Genomic DNA, 19,614 nt, shown 5'->3' on the forward strand with positions numbered 1-19,614 from the left:
TCCCTTTGGAAATGACTTAGAAATAGTTTATACTATTCAACTACTATTCAAACTAAATGAATGAATGAATAAATGAATAAATACTTGATAACTAGAGATGTCACTATCGCTGCAGTAACATTGACCCAGTGTGCTAAAGAAAAAATAGGATTAATTTATGGACACTTTCTCTTGCTGCTGCCCTCTAGTGGGGACTTGCCATAATTCTCATTCTCTATTTCTCATTCAAACTCTGTCTAGAATAGAGCGGAATGGATCCATAACTAGATGTACCGCATAGCGGTACAAAATATGACCGCCGCTCAGTCCTGTACATCCGTTCCATGAAAATAAATCACACTTCAATTTGTCTCCATATTTTACTCCATCCCCACTCTTGAAACTTTTGTGTATGCTTGTTTGGCATGCCTGAGTGTGTGTGTGTGTGGCTGCACAGAAAGTAAGCCTACTGGTGCTGAAAAGGTGAATAGATTGTAGAATAGCCAAAGAAGATGTAGAATTGTTATAAAACCTTTAAAATCTCTAAACAATCACAAGTAGGGCAGTTCATCACAGTTCATCCATTGCAACTGGATTGATGAAAGGTCACTTACACCTGTAGGCTACATTGTATTTGGGAAAAGCAAAAGGTATCAGCATAATGTTATTTATTTATTTATTTATTTATTTATTTATTAAACAAAACATCTCTGTCAGTTCCATGCCGTTTTCAACAGCTATCAAAAACAAAGGTCATTTTGGATGGATGGATTTTTTGTGAATGTTTCTTCTTCTACATAAGATTTTAGTCATCTTTAGTTCATGTAATACTTTATTGTCAACGACGTCGCTTAGACTGTTCATACACATTTTAACGGGCCAAAGTTGAAGAGCTTTTTGTCCGTTATTGTTCGTTACCAAATATAGGCTGATTCATGTTCCCTTGCATTGTGTAACTGAGGTCCATGGCTAGTCTGGCTTTCATCAGACCAAGCTCAATCTTTTAAGAAATCAAAAAAATAAATAGCGGGCAGATCAGGCTGGGTTCACCCAGCCTAAAGTCCATAGGCACCGATATTGTTTAATTTTCCGATTGAGATATACACGCTCTGGCTATTCTAAATGCAAAATGCATCAGGGAGTTATGACAAAACGGTAACTAACAAACTAGATCCTAATAGAAAGCTGTTAGCTTCCCATAAGCTACAGGTAGGATTATAAGGTAGGCCTATTTACAACATAAATTGTCAATAGGCTATGCTGGCGACACTAATAAAATCTCCTTTGGAAACCAATGGCTTACGCCTTACAGTATCAAGCGGACTTAAACTGCCATATCGTGGCGAAAATTTTAATGGCACATTCAAGCTCCATGAGTCAAGGAAAGCTGAATGAAGTAACCACTTCTAGATGGGACCCACTACACAGTAGCTTAAGGTGTGTTGCTAAAGCAGCCATAATGAAATGAAGGTGTCATTGTTTGGATACTTCACACACACGTGCTTTTTAATTTCACAAGACTACAACTACCAAGCTGTAATCAAAGCACATCGATTCCCCTCTCACACCATGCAGGCACTTAAAACAAAATAAACAGGCGTCTCAGTCTCCAGCATGTATAGGCAAAAACTGTATCAGACCCGATTTAGCGTTGGTAAATCTTCCATTGCACAGAATGATTTTGTAGCACGTGCAATAAATGACAGTCTAAAGATACAAACAGTGCTGCTATCAATTTGCTTGGTATAACCCGCATTTATAGTTTTCTACAAATGCAATCAATCAAATGCCTCCATCACTCAACTAACGCTAACGGTAACATTACCTAGGTCCTTATTGATATTACAAGATTAACGTACCTGCAGTAAAAACCAAGCATGTCCGATAAACATCCTCAGATTTATTTCAACTTAAAGAAGAAATGGGAATTACACTTAATGTGAACATCGTCCTATCCTTATTAGATGTCCGCTGAGGTAAATTACAGTCCTTGTAGGAAGCGTCCATTGTTTTTTCCAACCCACTTTTAACTTCCAACAAAATTACGTCTCACTGCAACGATGCGCCATCTAGTGGACAAACGACTACTTATCGCCAATACTGAAAATGCAGCCATGATGATGATGATATATTTATTTTGGCTTTCTTTTAATCCTACTGAATTTGTAATTATGTATCGGCCGTTCTAATACCGATAGTATGTGGGTGCCTGTGTGTGTGCATGTGTATATGTGTGCACCGCCATTTACAGGCCAATGAGTGTACAGTCACTAAATGTACACATAACCTAATTTTTTTTAGACCCCCCATGGATGAAATTCTACGAAACTTGGCATACCCCCAGAGAATGCCAGGTCAATCATACACATACAATTTGGTGCAGTTCTGAACATCTTAACTGAAGATAGGGGCAATTAAAGCAGAATAATATTGCATTTTCATTTTTTTGGGGGGTGAGGTGCAAATCACAAATGAGTGATTATGAGCCAGGTTGATGTGGGCCCTTGAGACCAACATACCATAAAAGATTCTTCATCCCTCAGTGCCACCGGTTCAGGTAGTTATTTAGGAAAAACTGTTTGTTTTTTTTTGCAGTTCGGGGGTGGGGGGGGGGCTGGTGGTGGTCTCGGGGACGAAATGAAATTTTTTCGTTAAAGTCTAGTGGGGCTACATACCCACCAAATTTCATGTACCCGGTGGTTGGTGTCCAATTATCAATGACCAAAATTCAGGGAGTAGATGGGGGAAAAATTCTTGAATTATGTGCATGTGTGCGTGTACAAATTTATGTTTATGTGTGTGGGTGTGTGTGTGTGTGTGTATGTGCGTGCTTGTGTGTTTGCCTGCGTATGTGTGTTTGTGCATGTGCATGCATGCGTACATATGTCTACTGTGTGAGTATGTGTCATACATTATGATTACTGTAAATGCAATGTGTGTGCGTGTGTATCTGTTTATGCACATGTGTGCACATGGAATGGGTTAACATGACCCTGGAGGCAAACATACGGAAAAAAATTGGTCATCTTGGCCCTACAGTTCTCAAGATATTCACAGAGAACTGTGTCACCCTTACCACCCTCCTTTCGGGGTCCAGTCCAAGGGGGGGCTACAGATCAAAACGAAGAATGCGGTTCCATGCTATCCATGTGGGGGGTACATGCCCACCAAGTTTTGTGTACCCCAGTCTTTCAGTGTCCGGGGAATCCTTGTTGGTGTCGTCACTAAATGTACACATAAATTATTTTATTGTAAGGCCCCCATGAACGAAAGTACACAAAACTTGGCATGCATTCGGAGGGTGTCATAATGATCCTACACTTTTAATTTCGTGCAGTTTTGACCTTGTCAGCCAGAGATATTGTGATGAAAACACCTTTTTTTTTTTTTTAATTTTTTAACTAGGTGGCGCTATACATGAAATAAGTGGTAATGGGATGGGTTGACATGCCCCTTAAGACCAACATACATAAAAAAAGGTGGACCTCCTAGGCCCTACGGTTCTCGAGATATTCACAGAAAACTGTCTCCGGCCACCTACAGGCCAGTTGGTGTATAGTAACATAAATTAATTTATTGTGTGGCCCCATGAACGGAATTCCACAAAACTTGGTGTGCATACAGAGGGGTGTCATAATGATCCTACAATTCCAATTTTGTGCAGTTTTGACTATGTTAGGTCAGATACCTTCAATTACAACACCTCATTTTTTTTTTTTTGTGTTTAACTAGGTGGCGCTATACATGAAATGAGTGGTTATGGAATGGGTTGACATGGCCTTGATCAACATACAAAAAAAAAATGGTCCTCCCTAAACCCTACAGTTTTCGAGATATTCACAGAAAACTGTGTTTGCCCCTACCCTCCTTTAGGGGGTCCAGTCCAGGGGGGGCTACAGATCAAAACGAAAAACGATGGTTCCATGCTATCCATGTGGGGTTACATGCCACCAAGTTTCGTGTACCCCGGTCTTTCAGTGTCCGGGAATCATTGTTGGAAATTTGGGCATCGAAAAAAGAAAAAAAACACAGCGGCGGTCATATAGGTTTAGTCATATTTTTTTTTTTTTTTGTTTTTTTTTTTTTAGCGATGTCCAAATTTCCGTCAATGATTCCCGGGACACTGAAAGACCGGGGTAGACAAAACTTGGTGGGCATGTAACCCCATATGGATAGCATGGAACCATCGTTTTTCGTTTTGATCTGTAGCCCCCACGCTGGACTTAACCCCGAAGGAGGGTAGGGCAGACACAGTTTTCTGTGAATATCTCGAGAACCGTAAGGTTTAGGAGGACCACCTTTTTTTTGTATGTTGATCTCAAGGGGCCATGTCAACCCATTCCATAACCACTAATTTCATGTATAGCGCCACCTAGTTAAACACAAAAAGTAAAATGAGGTGTTGTAATTGTAGGTATCTGTGACCTAACATAGTCAAAACTGCACGAAATTGGAAGTGTAGGATCATTTTGACACCTTCTGAATGCACGCCAAGTTTCGTGGAATTTTGTTCATGGGGGCCACACAATAAATTAATTTATATTACTATACACCAACTGGCCTGTAGGTGGCCGGAGACAGTTTTCAGAATATCTCGAGAACCGTAGGGCCTAGGGGGTCCACCTTTTTTGTATGTTGGTCTTAAGGGGCATGTCAACCCATCCCATTACCACTTATTTCATGTATAGCGCCACCTAGTTAAAAAAAATTAAAAGCAAAAATTAGGTGTTTTCATCTCAATATCTCTGGCTGACAAGGTCAAAACTGCACGAAATTAAAAGTGTAGGATCATTATGACACCCCTCTGAATGCATGCCAATTTTTGTGTACTTTCGTTCATGGGGGGCCTTACAATAAAATAATTTATGTGTACATTTAGTAACACCAACAAGGATTCCGGACACTGAAAGACCGGGTACACAAACTTGGTGGGCATGTACCCCCACATGGATAGCATGGAACCCATTTTTTGTTTTTCATCTGCAGCCCCCCCTGGACTGGACCCCGAAAAGGAGGGTAGGGCAGACACAGTTCTCTGTGAATCTTTTATGGTATGTTGGTCTCAAGGGCCCACATCAACCTGGCTCATAATCACTCATTTGTGATTTGCCCCGCAAAAAAAAAAAAAAATGAAAATCAGTAGGATTAAAAGAAAGCCAAAATAAATATTTCATCATCATCATCATCATGGCTGCATTTTCAGTATTGGTCGTTTATCGTTTGTCCACTAGATGGCGCATCGTTGCAGTGAGGCGTAATTTTGTTGGAAGTTAAAAGTGGGTTGGAAAAAAAAAACAATGGACGCCTTCATACAAGGACTGTAATTTACGCAGCGAACATCTAATAAGGATAGGACGATGTTCACATGAAGTGTAATTCCCATTTCTTCTTGAAGCGAAATAAATCTGAGGATGTTTATCGGACATGCTTGGTTTTACTGCAGGAACGTTAATCTTGTAATATCAATAAGGACCTAGGTAATGTTACCGTTAGCGTTGGTTGAGTGATGGAGGCATTTGATTTATTGCATTTGTAGAAAACTATAAAATGCGGTTATACCAAACAAATGTATAGCAGCACTGTTTGTATCTTTTCGACTGTCATTTATTGCACGTGCTACAAAATCATTCTGTGCAATGGAAGATTTACCAACGTTACACCGGTCTGATACAGTTTGCCTATACATGCGTGAGACTGAGGCGCCTGTTTATTTTGTTTTTGCGTGCAGGGTGTGAGAGGGGAATCGATGTGCTTTGATTACAGCTTGGTAGTTGTAGTCTGTGAAATTAAAAAAAACGCGTGTGTGTGAAGTATCCAAACAATGACACCTTCATTTCATTATGGCTGCTTTAGCAAAACACCTTAAGCTACTGTGTAGTGGGTCCCATTTAGAAGTGGCTACTTCATTCGCGCTTTCCTTGACTCATGGAGCTGCGTGAATGTTATTACAACTTTTCGCCCGCGATATGACAGTTTAAGTCCGCTTGATACTGTAAGGCGTAAGCCATTGGTTTCAAAGGAGATTTTATTTGTGTCGCCAGCATAGCCTATTGACAATTTATGTTGTCATTAGGCCTACCTTATAATCCTACCTGTAGCTTAGGGAAGCTAACAACTTTCTATTAGGATCTAGTTTGTTAGTTACCGTTTTGTCATAACTCCTGATGCATTTTTGCATTTAGAATAGCCAGAGCGTGTATATCTCAATCGGAAAATTAAACAATATCGGTGCCTATGGACTAGGCTGGGTGAACCCAGCCTGATCTGCCCGCTATTTATTTTTGATTTCTTAAAGATTGAGCTTGGTCTGATGAAAGCCAGACTAGCCATGGACCTCAGTTAAACAATGCAAGGGAACATGAATCAGCCTATATTTGCACTAACAATAACGGACAAAAGCTCTTCAACTTTGGCCCGTTAAAATGTGTATGAACAGTCTAGCGACGCATTTCATCAAGGCCCATTTGGACATGTCAGTTATTTGCACCACTGGTTAGATGTAAAACAGCATTTCGTTTCAGACTAGGCTACTGTTACTTAATTTGTGCATTAACAATAACGTTTCAGACTACTGTTACTTAATTTGTGCATTGACAATAAAGTATTACATGAACTAAAGATGACTAAAATCTTATGTAGAAGAAGAAACATTCACAAAAAATCCATCCATCCAAAATGACCTTTGTTTTTGATAGCTGTTGAAAACGGCATGGAACTGACAGAGATGGTTTTTGTTTATAAATACATAAAAAATAAATAAATAAATAACATTATGCTGATACCTTTTGCTTTTCCCAAATACAATGTAGCCTACAGGTGTAAGTGACCTTTCATCAATCCAGTTGCAATGGATGAACTGTGATGAACTGCCCTACTTGTGATTGTTTAGAGATTTTAAAGGTTTTATAACAATTCTACATCTTCTTTGGCTATTCTACAATCTATTCACCTTTTCAGCACCAGTAGGGTACTTTCTGTGCACCCTTTCACACACACACTCAGGCATGCCAAATAAGCATACACAAAAGTTTCAAGAGTGGGGGATGGAGTAAAATATGGAGACAAATTGAAGTGTGATTTATTTTCGCGGAACGGATGTACAGGACTGAGCGGCGGTCATATATTGTACCGCTATGCGGTACATCTAGTTATATGGATTATAGAATGCAAAATACCCTTAGAGGAGAAAATGTATAGATAACCCTAAAACGGATGACGCTGGTGAACACACTTTGTAGGAATGTTTTTTTTATTCTCACTGTTACGTTGTGCTATAGGCGTACTCTTAATAATTAAACAGGGCATTTTATTTGGATGTCTAGGCTATATTTAATTGTTTGAGCTTGGTTTTGACTATGCTTCCAACCCAATGGATTACTGTACAGTACTGCATCATGAGTAGTATGCACATTTCCATTCTGGAATAAAGAAGTCTTCATTCTAAAATATCATATTTCAGTCTACTTGACTGAAAAATACTTTTAAATCCTTCATATCTCTAGGTAAAACAGAAGTCCTTTTCATTGGCCCTGACAAAGTCTATAATCAAGCTAAGAAATTTAGCCTCAAATGACAAGACTACTTCTAGAAACGTACATGTAGGGTTTTTTTTTTTATACAGATTTAAAATTTGACCAACATGTAAAACTCCTTGTGCATTCCTGCTATTATCAACTGAGAAACATTTCCAAAATTAGATCAATGCTTTCTTTAAAGGACACAGAGAGAATTATACATGCATTTGTCTCATCTAGACTTGATTACTGCAACGCCTTATTCACTTGTTTAAATCGTCATTCCATCTCTCGTTTACCGACTGTTTAGAATTCAGCAGCCAGACTTTTGACAAAGCCTGCATTTAGGGAACACATCACCCCAGTTCTGGCCAATCTTCACTGGTTGCCAGTGAGTTTTAGGATTGATTTTAAAATCCTCCTTAACCTATAAAGCATTACATGGTTTGACACCTGACTATTTAAAAGAATTATTAACCCCCTACTGTCCGGCTCGGCCCCTCAGATCAAAGTAAACTGTCAACTACCGGTCATTTGAGGTTAGGGCACCCAAGCTTTGGAACAGTCTCCCTTATAACATCAAATCTGCACCATCAGTGGCTGTTTTCAAATCTAGTCTAAAGACCCACTTATATAAAATTGCTTTCCTTAAATAGTGAATGATTCCACTCACGTCTCTGCTAATTTATTATGACCGCCCGGCATAAGCGGCGGTCATATAGGTTTAGTCAGATTTTTTTTTTTCTTTTTCAAGATGCCCAAATTTCCGTCAATGATTCCCGGGACACTGAAAGACCGGGTACACGAAACTTGGTGGACATGTAACCCCACATGGATAGCATGGAACCATCGTTTTCGTTTTGATCTGTAGCCCCCGCTGAATTGGACCCCGAAAAGGAGGGTAGGGCAGACACAGTTTTCTGTGAATATCTCAAAACCGTAGGGTTTAGGAGGACCATTTTTTTTGTATGTTGATCTCAAGGGGGCCATGTCAACCCATTCCATAACCACTCATTTCATGTATAGCGCCACCTAGTTAAACATAAAAAGTAAAAATGAGGTGGTGTAATTGAAGGTATCTGTGACCTAACATAGTCAAAACTGCACAAAATTGGAAGTGTAGGATCATTATGACACCCTATGTATGCACGCCAAGTTTTGTGGAATTCCGTTCATGGGGGCCACACAATAAATTAATTTATGTTACTATCCACCAACTGGCCTGTAGGTGGCCGGAGACAGTTTTCTGTGAATATCTCGAGAACCGTAGGGCCTAGGAGGTCCACCTTTTTTTTGTATGTTGGTCTTAGGGGGGGCATGCCAACCCATCCCATTACCACTTATTTCATGTATAGCGCCACCTAGTTAAAAATTAAAAAGCAAAAAATTAGGTGTTTTCATCTCAATATCTCTGGCTGACAAGGTCAAAACTGCACGAAATTAAAAGAGTAGGATCATTATGACACCCTCTGAATGCATGCCAAGTTTTGTGTACTTTCGTTCATGGGGGGCCTTACAATAAAATAATTTATGTGTACATTTAGTGACGTACACCAACAAAGGATTCCGGGACACTGAAAGACCGGGGTACACAAAACTTGGTGAGCATGTACCCCCACATGGATAGCATGGAACCGTCATTTTTCGTTTTCATCTGCAGCCCCCCCGCTGGACTGGACCCCCCGAAAGGAGGGTAGGGCAGACACAGTTCTCTGTGAATCTTTTATGGTATGTTGGTCTCAGGGCCCACATCAACCTGGCTCATAATCACTCATTTGTGATTTGCCCCGGTAAAAAAATGAAAATCAGTAGGATTAAAAGAAAGCCAAAATAAATATTCATCATCATCATCATCATGGCTGCATTTTCAGTATTGGCGAGAAGTAGTCGTTTGTCCACTAGATAGCGATCGTTGCAGTGAGGCGTAATTTTGTTGGAAGTTAAAAGTGGGTTGGAAAAAACAATGGACGCCTTCATACAAGGACTGTAATTTACCGCTTGTTAACATCTAATAAGGATGGGGACGATGTTCACATGAAGTGTAATTCCCATTTCTTCTTGAAGCCGAAATAAATCTGAGGATGTTTATCGGACATGCTTGGTTTACTGCGAATAACGTTAATCTTGTAATATCAATAAGGACCTAGGTAATGTTACCGTTAGCGTTGGTTGAGTGATGGAGGCATTTGATTTATTGCATTTGTAGAAAACTATAAATGCGGTTATACCAAGCAAATGTATAGCAGCACTGTTTGTATCTTTCGACTGTCATTTATTGCATGTGCTACAAAATCATTCTGTGCAATGGAAGATTTACCAACGCTACACCGGTCTGATACAGTTTTGCCTATACATGCATTGAGACTGAGATGCCTGTTTATTTTGTTTTAAGTGCGTGCAGGGTGTGAGAGGGGAATCGATGTGCTTTGATTGCAGCTTGGTAGTTGTAGTCTGTGAAATTAAAAAGCACGTGTGTGAAGTATCCAAACAATGACACCTTCATTTCATTATGGCTGCTTTAGCAAAACACCTTAAGCTACTGTGTAGTGGGTCCCATTTAGAAGTGGCTACTTCATTCGCTTTCCTTGACTCATGGAGCTGCGTGAGTCCGCTTGATACTGTAAGGCGTAAGCCATTGGTTTCCAAAGGAGATTTTATTTGTGTCGCCAGCATAGCCTATTGACAATTTATGTTGTCAATAGGCCTACCTTATAATCCTACCTGTAGCTTAGGGAAGCTAACAACTTTCTATTAGGATCTAGTTTGTTAGTTACCGTTTTGTCATAACTCCCTGATGCATTTTTGCATTTAGAATAGCCAGAGCGTGTATATCTCAATCGGAAAATTAAACAATATCGGTGCCTATGGACTAGGCTGGGTGAACCCAGCCTGATCTGCCCGCTATTTATTTTTTTGATTTCTTAAAAGATTGAGCTTGGTCTGATGAAAGCCAGACTAGCCATGGACCTCAGTTAAACAATGCAAGGGAACATGAATCAGCCTATATTTGCACTAACAATACCGGACAAAAGCTCTTCAACTTTGGCCCGTTAAAATGTGTATGAACAGTCTAGCGACGCATTTCATCAAGGCCCATTTGGACATGTCAGTTATTTGCACCACTGGTTAGATGTAAAACAGCATTTCGTTTCAGACTAGGCTACTGTTACTTAATTTGTGCATTAACAATAACGTTTCAGACTACTGTTACTTAATTTGTGCATTGACAATAAAGTATTACATGAACTAAAGATGACTAAAATCTTATGTAGAAGAAGAAACATTCACAAAAAATCCAGCCATCCAAAAATGACCTTTGTTTTTGATAGCTGTTGAAAATGGCATGGAACTGACAGAGATGTTTTTGTTTAAAAATACATAAAAAATAAATAAATAAATAAATAAATAAATAAATAAATAACATTATGCTGATACCTTTTGCTTTTCCCAAATACAATGTAGCCTACAGGTGTAAGTGACCTTTCATCAATCCAGTTGCAATGGATGAACTGTGATGAACTGCCCTACTTGTGATTGTTTAGAGATTTTAAAGGTTTTATAACAATTCTACATCTTCTTTGGCTATTCTACAATCTATTCACCTTTTCAGCACCAGTAGGGTACTTTCTGTGCAGCCGCACACACACACTCAGGCATGCCAAACAAGCATACACAAAAGTTTCAAGAGTGGGGGATGGAGTAAAATATGGAGACAAATTGAAGTGTGATTTATTTTCGCGGAACGGATGTACAGGACTGAGCGGCGGTCATATTTTGTACCGCTATGCGGTTTCATCTAGTTATCATTTCTGTTTGTTTATTTTGTTTTGGGTACTATACTGTATACTTTTCCTATTTTCTTTTTTTATATATATATTTAGTTAAGTTTGTGTTTAATAGTTTGCAGCTTGGTAGTTTACTATTTTATAATCATTATTATTATTATTGTTTTGTTTTTTGCTTTGTTTTTGTTTGTTTGTTTGTTTGTTTGTTTGTAGAGCACTTTGTGCTTTGTGCTTGAAAAGTGCTATATAAATAAATGTTATTATTATTTATAATTATTATATAACATTGATGTATAAAAGATATGGAATTCTGAGTGGAGAGTCTTAACATGACATTGACATCTCAATATCATTATATTTATGCTGTTGAAGGTTATGGATTTACTAAACCTTGACAGGCTCCTGCTAGTATCTGTGTATGCCAGTAAACTGTGAAGGCTGACATTCATGGGGAAAAATCATATCAGCAACATAAACACAAACATTACATCCCATATAAACAAATACTGGGAGGTTAAATGAAAGAGCACATTTGCTCACAAATAATAAAATGTGTTAGATCTTCCTGTACACTGAAAAAAATGGAAATAGGGGGTCTTTGATTTGACACAAATTAATTTGATATATGCAACATGATTGTTTTATATTCCGCTTGCAAACGTGTTTTAATTAAGTAGATTTCAAGAGATAATTTTTGAATGCTGGATGTATATGAAGGTATATTGGCTGCAAAAGTGGCGAGCACATTTAACTGCAGATTTTGCATGTGCACACTAAAGTCATAAATAAGTGTAACAGTAAAGTTGAAGTTGTACATATTTTTTTATATCTTGTTAACACAAAATAGGGGCTACAGGTTCACAAATCCTTTTTACAGGTACACAAATCCTATCCTGTGAGTCACAACTTTCAAGAGTCATGCACTCGACACTTTTGCACCAATCGTTGCAGCGCAGTTGGTGCGAAACACATTTGCACATCCGTGTTTCATAAGAACATACGCAACATTCGTGCGTAAATGTGAACTAATGCATCCGAAGTTGTGCATCTGTGAAATAATTTCTCATTAATAAAATTCTACAGATCGCTTTGATTTTCTTGCATGACTACAAGTCAATTGATACAAGTGCTCGAATCTGCTTCTACGAAAGTGGCGATACTTTTTGCTCCTGGCTAGGTGATATAATAGGAGCAAAAAAGATTTGTATATGTGCACGTCGGCGAATCGATCGATCGAGAAAACAAAGGCGGCGGATCTGGATCCTTGTTTTCTCGATCGATTCGCTCGACGTGCACACATACAAATCTTTTTGCTCCTATTATTATTATTACTATTACTATTATACTCCAGAACACATTATTATTCTATTATTCATCACATCCTAAAATTTGTGATCATCTCAGGAAGAATAAAGTATCTATCTATCTATCTATCTATCTATCTATTGTATTCGTCTTTTTGTTTCTTTTTATCATATGGTCGTTTACAACAGTGGCTGACTTGAAACTTGGATTAACGTGCTAATCAATAATGTTTTTATTTCAGTGTGATATAGATGCTGGCCGAGTGTCTCCTGAGGGGACTTTGTATCTACATGGGGAAGATCCTGAAAACTTTGTGCAGGAATATGTGATATGTACATGAACATGTCTATTTTCACATTCATTTCTCAATAGGGCTTTGTTAGAGGGTCTCATTTTCTTACTGTTATGTGCATTTGTCTGCCTAATTCAGGGCATGGATGGAGTTGATGTCATTGAAGACAACTGTTGGGGTTTATGTCCTGAGAGAACATGAGTCAAGTGAATCAGAGGACATTGGGGTTGTACTCCAAGGAATAAAGTTTTGACAGATCTACATGGCATACCGTTAGCTGTCACTATGATGTTGGAGTTGATAACCTCATGTACCTGCCCGTGCTTAGATACACCTTTGAGGCATTGCAAAAAATCTTCATGGAGCTGGATGAAGGCAAACTCCCAAGGTTGGATAAAGAACAACCTGTTTCAGTGAATGACTTTCCATTTTTATTTTTTGAAAAAGAAATACTGTTTTTACTATGTTGAAACCTGAAAGGACTATCAATGGCTGAGTGACCACGGGTCATGGAATCTTTTTGTGGATGTTTTTTTAGTATTATTATTTATTCATTATCTTTATTTTAGGAACTAGAAATGTCACCTTTTGGTCAGTCATCTTTGAATCTGGTCCATCAGTCTTCAGGCCTGATCTCTCTCTCTTTCTTTCTCTTCTTTCCCTCTCTCTCTTCTCCCTTTCTCCCCTTCTCTCTCTTTTCTCCCTCTCTCGCTTCCCTCTCTCCTCTTCCTCTCTCACTCCTTTATCTTTCTCCTCTCCCTCCTCTCCCTGTGATGTTTGCTGCACTTTTTTCCATTTGTCAATTGCTGGATAAAAAACAATACTGTGTATTTCATGTTGCTTTCAATAAAAATTGACTACTAAACTGACTTGACTCTTTTCAGTAAAAAGATGTATAACAGATGTCTGCAATTCTAGAAAAAAAAAAACAGTTAAAAGACACTGTTCTTTTACAATCTATTACTATTGACATGATAAAATTACTTTAGCATTACACAATACATTGGTATTACATAAATATGAAGGTATTATCTTCATTCAATTATTTTTTTATGTAATACTAGCCTGGCTAGCGCCACCACTTCTCAATGAGACGTGGTCTGGGAACCAAACGTTAATTTTCTCGTATTTGAAAAAAATGCCCAGATCCGTTTATTGGGTGCCACGGATGTCTATCAAATGCGTCTGTGCATAGCTCATCATCGTCTTGCTTTCCCCCCTGTTCTGTGATTGGTTCCCTATCTCAGGCGAAAATTTGCTCCATGGTCTCCAGGCTGCCTTAGCAGCGTGAATCAAATCGCGCGCAAGGCAGCATGGGAACACCCAGGCTAATGTAATACGATGTGATTTCAATGTGTAGGTTTTACAAGAAATGATTAACTAGAACAAAAGTGTAAAAATTGTGTCAGTTGGACACATTCTGATCATGTGGGACTGATGTACACATTAAAATCATGTAAATTCAAGGAAGTTTTTTTTTCAGTGTAGTGTTTCATTTTTGGGTGATGTTTGGTGAGCTGTCTTCAGGATTAGCCAACTAAATATTACTACAAGGAGTATTAGATATTGTCTTCTGTATTGAGAGTTAAAATAGATTAAAGACAAAAAAAATCTTTATTAATGTCTTACAATCTTTATTAATGTCTTACCTCAATAAATGCAGAAATACAGATTCATAAAATAGAGATTTTATTGAAAGAGAAACCACAACACAAAGTAATTTACATTTAGATTTTTGAGGATTATACAGATACACATTTGTCTATTTGTGATTAAGGGTTGATACTATTTGTTGATACTATTTGTCAGTTGCAATATGATATAGGGTTGATACTATGTGACAGTTGCAATATGATTACATTATGACATGAATATTATAGATCTTGATATATTATATAATATTCCTGCAAAAACAAAAAAAATGGGTAGATTTCAAATATGGATAAGGTTGCACAGTGAAAGAAAATGAATCCAAGAAAATTATATTTCACTTAAACTGGTTTTCATTTTTACTGCTGTCAAACATACTAATTCACAGTGTCAGAATAAGACAAAAAAAAAGTTTGGGGAGCGATTCCTGACTGTCACTGTTATGCCCTTGAGCAAGGCACTTTACCCTTAGTTGATTGACATATAAGTGGCTTTGGATAAAAGCTTCGGGCAAATAAGTAAATAAGACCCAAACTATGCCCATCTTTTCTTTCATAATTTGACTCAAAACAGGAAGGGTTCAACCAGAGACTTTCTAATGAGGAGACACAGCACTCAAAAAATCCTCCATAGAAATGCATGGGGTTAGTTTGTAACGCCAATATGGCCGTTGTCTACACATATCCCACCCCTTCCTCGCCAAAACGTCGACATGTGTATACATTGAGCCAATCGTGGTGTGATGTGACTACATTGAGCCAATTATGTGCTGTGTTGTGCAGACATCGTGCCAATCATGTGTTGTGAACTCGCCGCTGGAGCACGGTTGGTGTCGTGAAGCCTTGCGCACGCACATTTCTGCCGAATAGGATGCCCGATGAGTACCCAAAAAGCGTTGCGATATGGCCGCTGAGTGGAGGGACTTGCCTAAAAGGACTTTGATTTAACTGATTAAATAATGCCACACTGTATCTTGTGCATCAGCTTGCCAGTAAGCACAAATGAAACATACATTTCACAATATCTGCAAAGTGTTGAAGCTGCATCATTGTTGAAGCACATGTTACAGATCCAGCTGGTGTTGTCTTATCTTTGAATGCCCAGTAATATGCTATCTATATTTTAACTTCCTTCTTTCCAGCTTTTGTCACATCCATCATCACAGTAAGAGAGTCAGATGTCTCAATTTGTTCAATTTCCTGGCACTGTTTTGTGAAGCCCTCGATACAAGGACCAGCACAAAAAATAACAGACCCGTGTGTGGACTTGAGCTCTTCTGTCTGCTGATAGATGAAACTCATCTATATGGATGACTGAATTCAAATCTCACAAGTGAAATGAATCCTTGTGTCATGGTGTTTTGATCAGATTCTGATTGACCCATCCACCTGCGTTAAAGTCTAGTTTCAACATCTCCATCAGCCACTCGTCCTTCTGTGCCCCTTCCATGAACTCTGCCAATGATATTTGACCTAAGGAGAGAGAGAGAGAGAAGAAGAAGTGATTGAGAGAGGTAGATGGAAAAAGGGATGGCCAGAGAATGGACAAACAAACACACATATAGGCTACGGTCAAAAGGACAGACAGACATATGCATGGGTGGACACAGATGAGAAGACAGACAGAATTCGGTGTGGCAATTCTAAATAGCAACATTCCATGCCTCTTCTTTACCTGCCCCCTCCTACCTGGCTAATCCAGTTACCTGATACCTGGGGCAGCCGTGGCCCACTGGTTAGCACTCTGGACTCTGGACCGGTTCGAGCCCCGACCAGTGGGCCGCGACTGAAGTGCCCTTGAACAAGGCACCTAACCCCTCACTGCTCCCCGAGCGCCGCTGTTGTAGCAGGCAGCTAACTGCGCCAGGATTAGTGTGTGCTTCACCTCACTGTGTGCTGAGTGTGTTTCACTAATTCACGGATTGGGATAAATGCAGAGACCAAATATCCCTCACGGGATCAAAAGAGTATATATACTATACTTATACTAATCCTTATTGGATTACTTGATTACTCCCACATAATCAGACTTAACACTCCACACTTACCATCATGATTCTCATCAACCAGTTCAAATATTCTGTCACACATTTCAGCGGGAGTCATGCCAATATCCGTGTTCTTGGTCTTCATTTTGTAAATTATCTGCAAAAAGGGGGAAAGTGAGACAGTTTTATTATTATTTTACTGAAGTATTTTTCTTTAATGACAATATTGTTGATTGTTGATGAATTATTGGTGAATATTCGGTTATACACAGCATGCTTTGCTTAGCTTTCATAACCAGCCTAATAGCAGATTCTTTTACACTGATACTGGAAGAGTGTAAGTTAGGACAGCGAAGCTATTTAAGGTGTCCACTCTTACCTCGTTAATCCTTACAATTAGGCCACACTCATTTAGCATGTGTCCTAACACAGCCGACTTTAGGTAACAGATCAACAGGCCAATGACCAAAGCTGACCTGACCAAACCTTAACTGAACTTAACCTAAGCTAACCTATCCTTACCTAACTTAACCTAACCATATAACTATAGCTCCAGTCAAGTTTTTCATAACCTCTGTTTAAATCTATTGAAAATATTTTGAACAAAGATGTGAACAGTTCAGATGCTAACAGTTAAGTCCACCTTTACAAATGTGCAAAAAACATGTTGTTTTATTGTCAATCCCAGGCCATTTTTTTTGCCATTTGGGTGTTTTCATTTAATTAAAATAAATCAGATCATCACAACCCAACCAATTCAACACAAATGGACTTGCATCTGAACCCTTCATCTATTTCATGGTCTGTTGTTAGATTCAAATGCACGTGGATTATAATAATCTACATCAGGCCTTGATGAGATTAACTAAATAACATGGATACATTAATAATTACCACCACATATGCACTATAATGTGTGAATATTAATTAACATTTAACATTGATTTTTTACTCTCTTACCTTAATGATGTGTCTGATTTCTTGACGGTCAAGGCGGCCATTTCCATCTCCATCGTAAATTTTAAATGACCACTTCAGTCTGTCCTCCAGCTTTCCCCGGAGTACAAGATGCAACGCTGCAGTATATTCCATGAAGTCTAATTGGTTGTCCTGCAAGGAAAAATCACACCAAAAAACAGAAAGTTACTCCTCAGCAAAGTACACATATTCCAGACCAGCCAGCATTATCCACAGCATCAGCAACAGCAGCAGTGTAGTTATATGGGAATGATCACATACTGAACAATTGTCATCTTACCCTGTTTGTGTCAAAGGAGTGAAATATCGTCTCGATGTAGATGTTCTCCTCTTCAGATGTGCTCTGTACTCCGAAGATCCGTTTGAACTCGTGTAAGTGTAATGCTCCACTCGGGCATTCCTTGATAAATGTCAGGCACAAGTCCTGAATTTGCGCAAGGTCTACCTCCTCATGTTCTGCACTCTCTCCTTGTCCCATTTTGTCCAGCAATGTGGTCAAATTTTTGAGAGAAAGAAGGAGCTACAGAGAGAGCTGGTCACCATACGCTTGGCTATGAACATCTACTCACTCTGACCAACTGGCTTACAACGACACCGTAGATTAAAGGTGTTAAAGATGGCAGGGACTTATTTTTAAATGTCTGTTAAGCTGCTGTGACTTGACCTTACAGCTAACCTTCTGTAATGTTCCCTTAAATAACCCACTGGGGCATATAACCATGGGAAATAAGAAAGAAGTATAATGTCATATTACATGTAATTTTGCTTGAAATTAGATATTAGCTGTGATATTTGAGATATTCAGCACTTTGACCGAGTACTGATTTTTGTCCGGCAGGTTTCACCCTATGAACTCACTACAGTGACACAAAGTTTTGTTCAAACTCAGGCGCTCCGGAACGAGTTTCAAAGTGCAGGGGCATCTTCAATCAGACACCCAAATGCTACATTTTCCCGCAGTCAGAGACAGAAATGGAATCATTTACATCTTATAACTTACAGCTACAGACTGCTAACATTTAAGATAGGACCACAAACATGCATTTGACAGCTAGGGCTTCAGCCCCAAATGTGATTTCAAAAGTAGACAGACAACGCCTATTTCAAGCTAAACAAAAAAAAATATGTGGACGGACGCCTATAACTGTGGTTCGTGACAAACTCAGGTCTCTTTCAAAGAATGTAAATGTCCCTTTGTTACAATTGCAGCTGATCTCCCTTACTATGTTAAATATTTAAAAAGTAGCCTACAATACTGCATTTTTGAGCGAGCGAGAGAGAGTCAGATTTTTGGTAGTTTGCTAATTGACTAAAGCAAGACTTGAGTATGAATATCACAAATTTAAAAATGAAAAAGAAAAGATGCAGGCAAAGAGTGACAAGGCTGAAGTTAGAGGAATCTTGTGTCCTTTAGAGGAATCTTGTGTTGCTGTAAAATAGTACGCGAGAGTGCTGCTGACTGGCATAATTCACAGGTAAACAGAATGATGTGAAATAGGATAACCTGCATGCTCTATTTGAACATTGCTAGTAATCTCAAGTGATATACAAACCCAGAGGGGGCTTGGTAGATGTTTTGGATAGATCGCAGCATCTTGTATTAATAATGACCTATTTCTCAGTTAGATTTACGTTTAGGCTCTCAGGTAAACGGCATGATGTCCACATGAAATGTAGCCTAATTTTTTGTCAGCAGAAGTCCGTGTTACAGTATATAGTCTTTTGGGCCCCCACCGTCAACTTCAAGGCAGTGTTGCCTGGAAGGCGCTAGGGTTGGGTGAGGGTTAGGATTAGGATTAGGTGCCTTGAAGGCGACGGTGGCAGCGCTGCCTTGAAGTCGATAAGGGGGGCCCAAAAGACCATCAAGCGAAGACCATCAGCAAAAGTGGTTTGGGAAACGAGCACTCAGATGTGACCTGCAGGGGCGGAGCTAGAGGGGTGGCCGAGGTAGTAGTTACTGTAAGCCACAGGTCCCTCCATAAGTTTCAGTTAAAAGTATTTGACAAGCCAAGATATTTGAGAAAAACATTTACATTTATGGTAACACTTTATTTTAAGGTTCACATATTAGCCACTAGTACATACCTAATTAATGCCTGTATTAGTGACTTGTAAGGCATGTGT

General features: G+C 39.0%; 1 protein-coding gene across 1 annotated transcript; it reads right to left on the reverse strand.

The window, feature by feature from the left end:
• Positions 1-15,379: 15,379 nt before the first annotated feature.
• Positions 15,380-18,039, reverse strand: LOC125307317 (guanylyl cyclase-activating protein 2-like). Its single transcript, XM_048263230.1, has 4 exons — positions 17,771-18,039; positions 17,473-17,622; positions 16,573-16,669; positions 15,380-15,997 (listed from the first exon to the last, which is right to left on the reverse strand). Exons 1-4 carry the CDS (start codon positions 17,966-17,968, stop codon positions 15,876-15,878), a joined length of 567 nt encoding a protein of 188 aa, XP_048119187.1. The 5' UTR covers positions 17,969-18,039; the 3' UTR covers positions 15,380-15,875.
• Positions 18,040-19,614: the final 1,575 nt, after the last annotated feature.

This window comes from Alosa alosa, chromosome 14 (assembly GCF_017589495.1).
Source record: "Alosa alosa isolate M-15738 ecotype Scorff River chromosome 14, AALO_Geno_1.1, whole genome shotgun sequence".
Taxonomy (NCBI): domain Eukaryota; kingdom Metazoa; phylum Chordata; class Actinopteri; order Clupeiformes; family Clupeidae; genus Alosa; species Alosa alosa.

Bases quoted from the DNA above. Each gene is read 5' to 3' on its own strand.
- LOC125307317 (XM_048263230.1), bottom strand. From the start codon at position 17,968: ATGGGACAAGGAGAGAGTGCAGAACATGAGGAGGTAGACCTTGCGCAA. The intron at 17,623-17,770 runs GTAAGATGACAA...TTTTCCTTGCAG, and splicing joins ACTCCTTTGACACAAACAGG to GACAACCAATTAGACTTCAT. The intron at 16,670-17,472 runs GTAAGAGAGTAA...CCCTTTTTGCAG, and splicing joins AAATCAGACACATCATTAAG to ATAATTTACAAAATGAAGAC.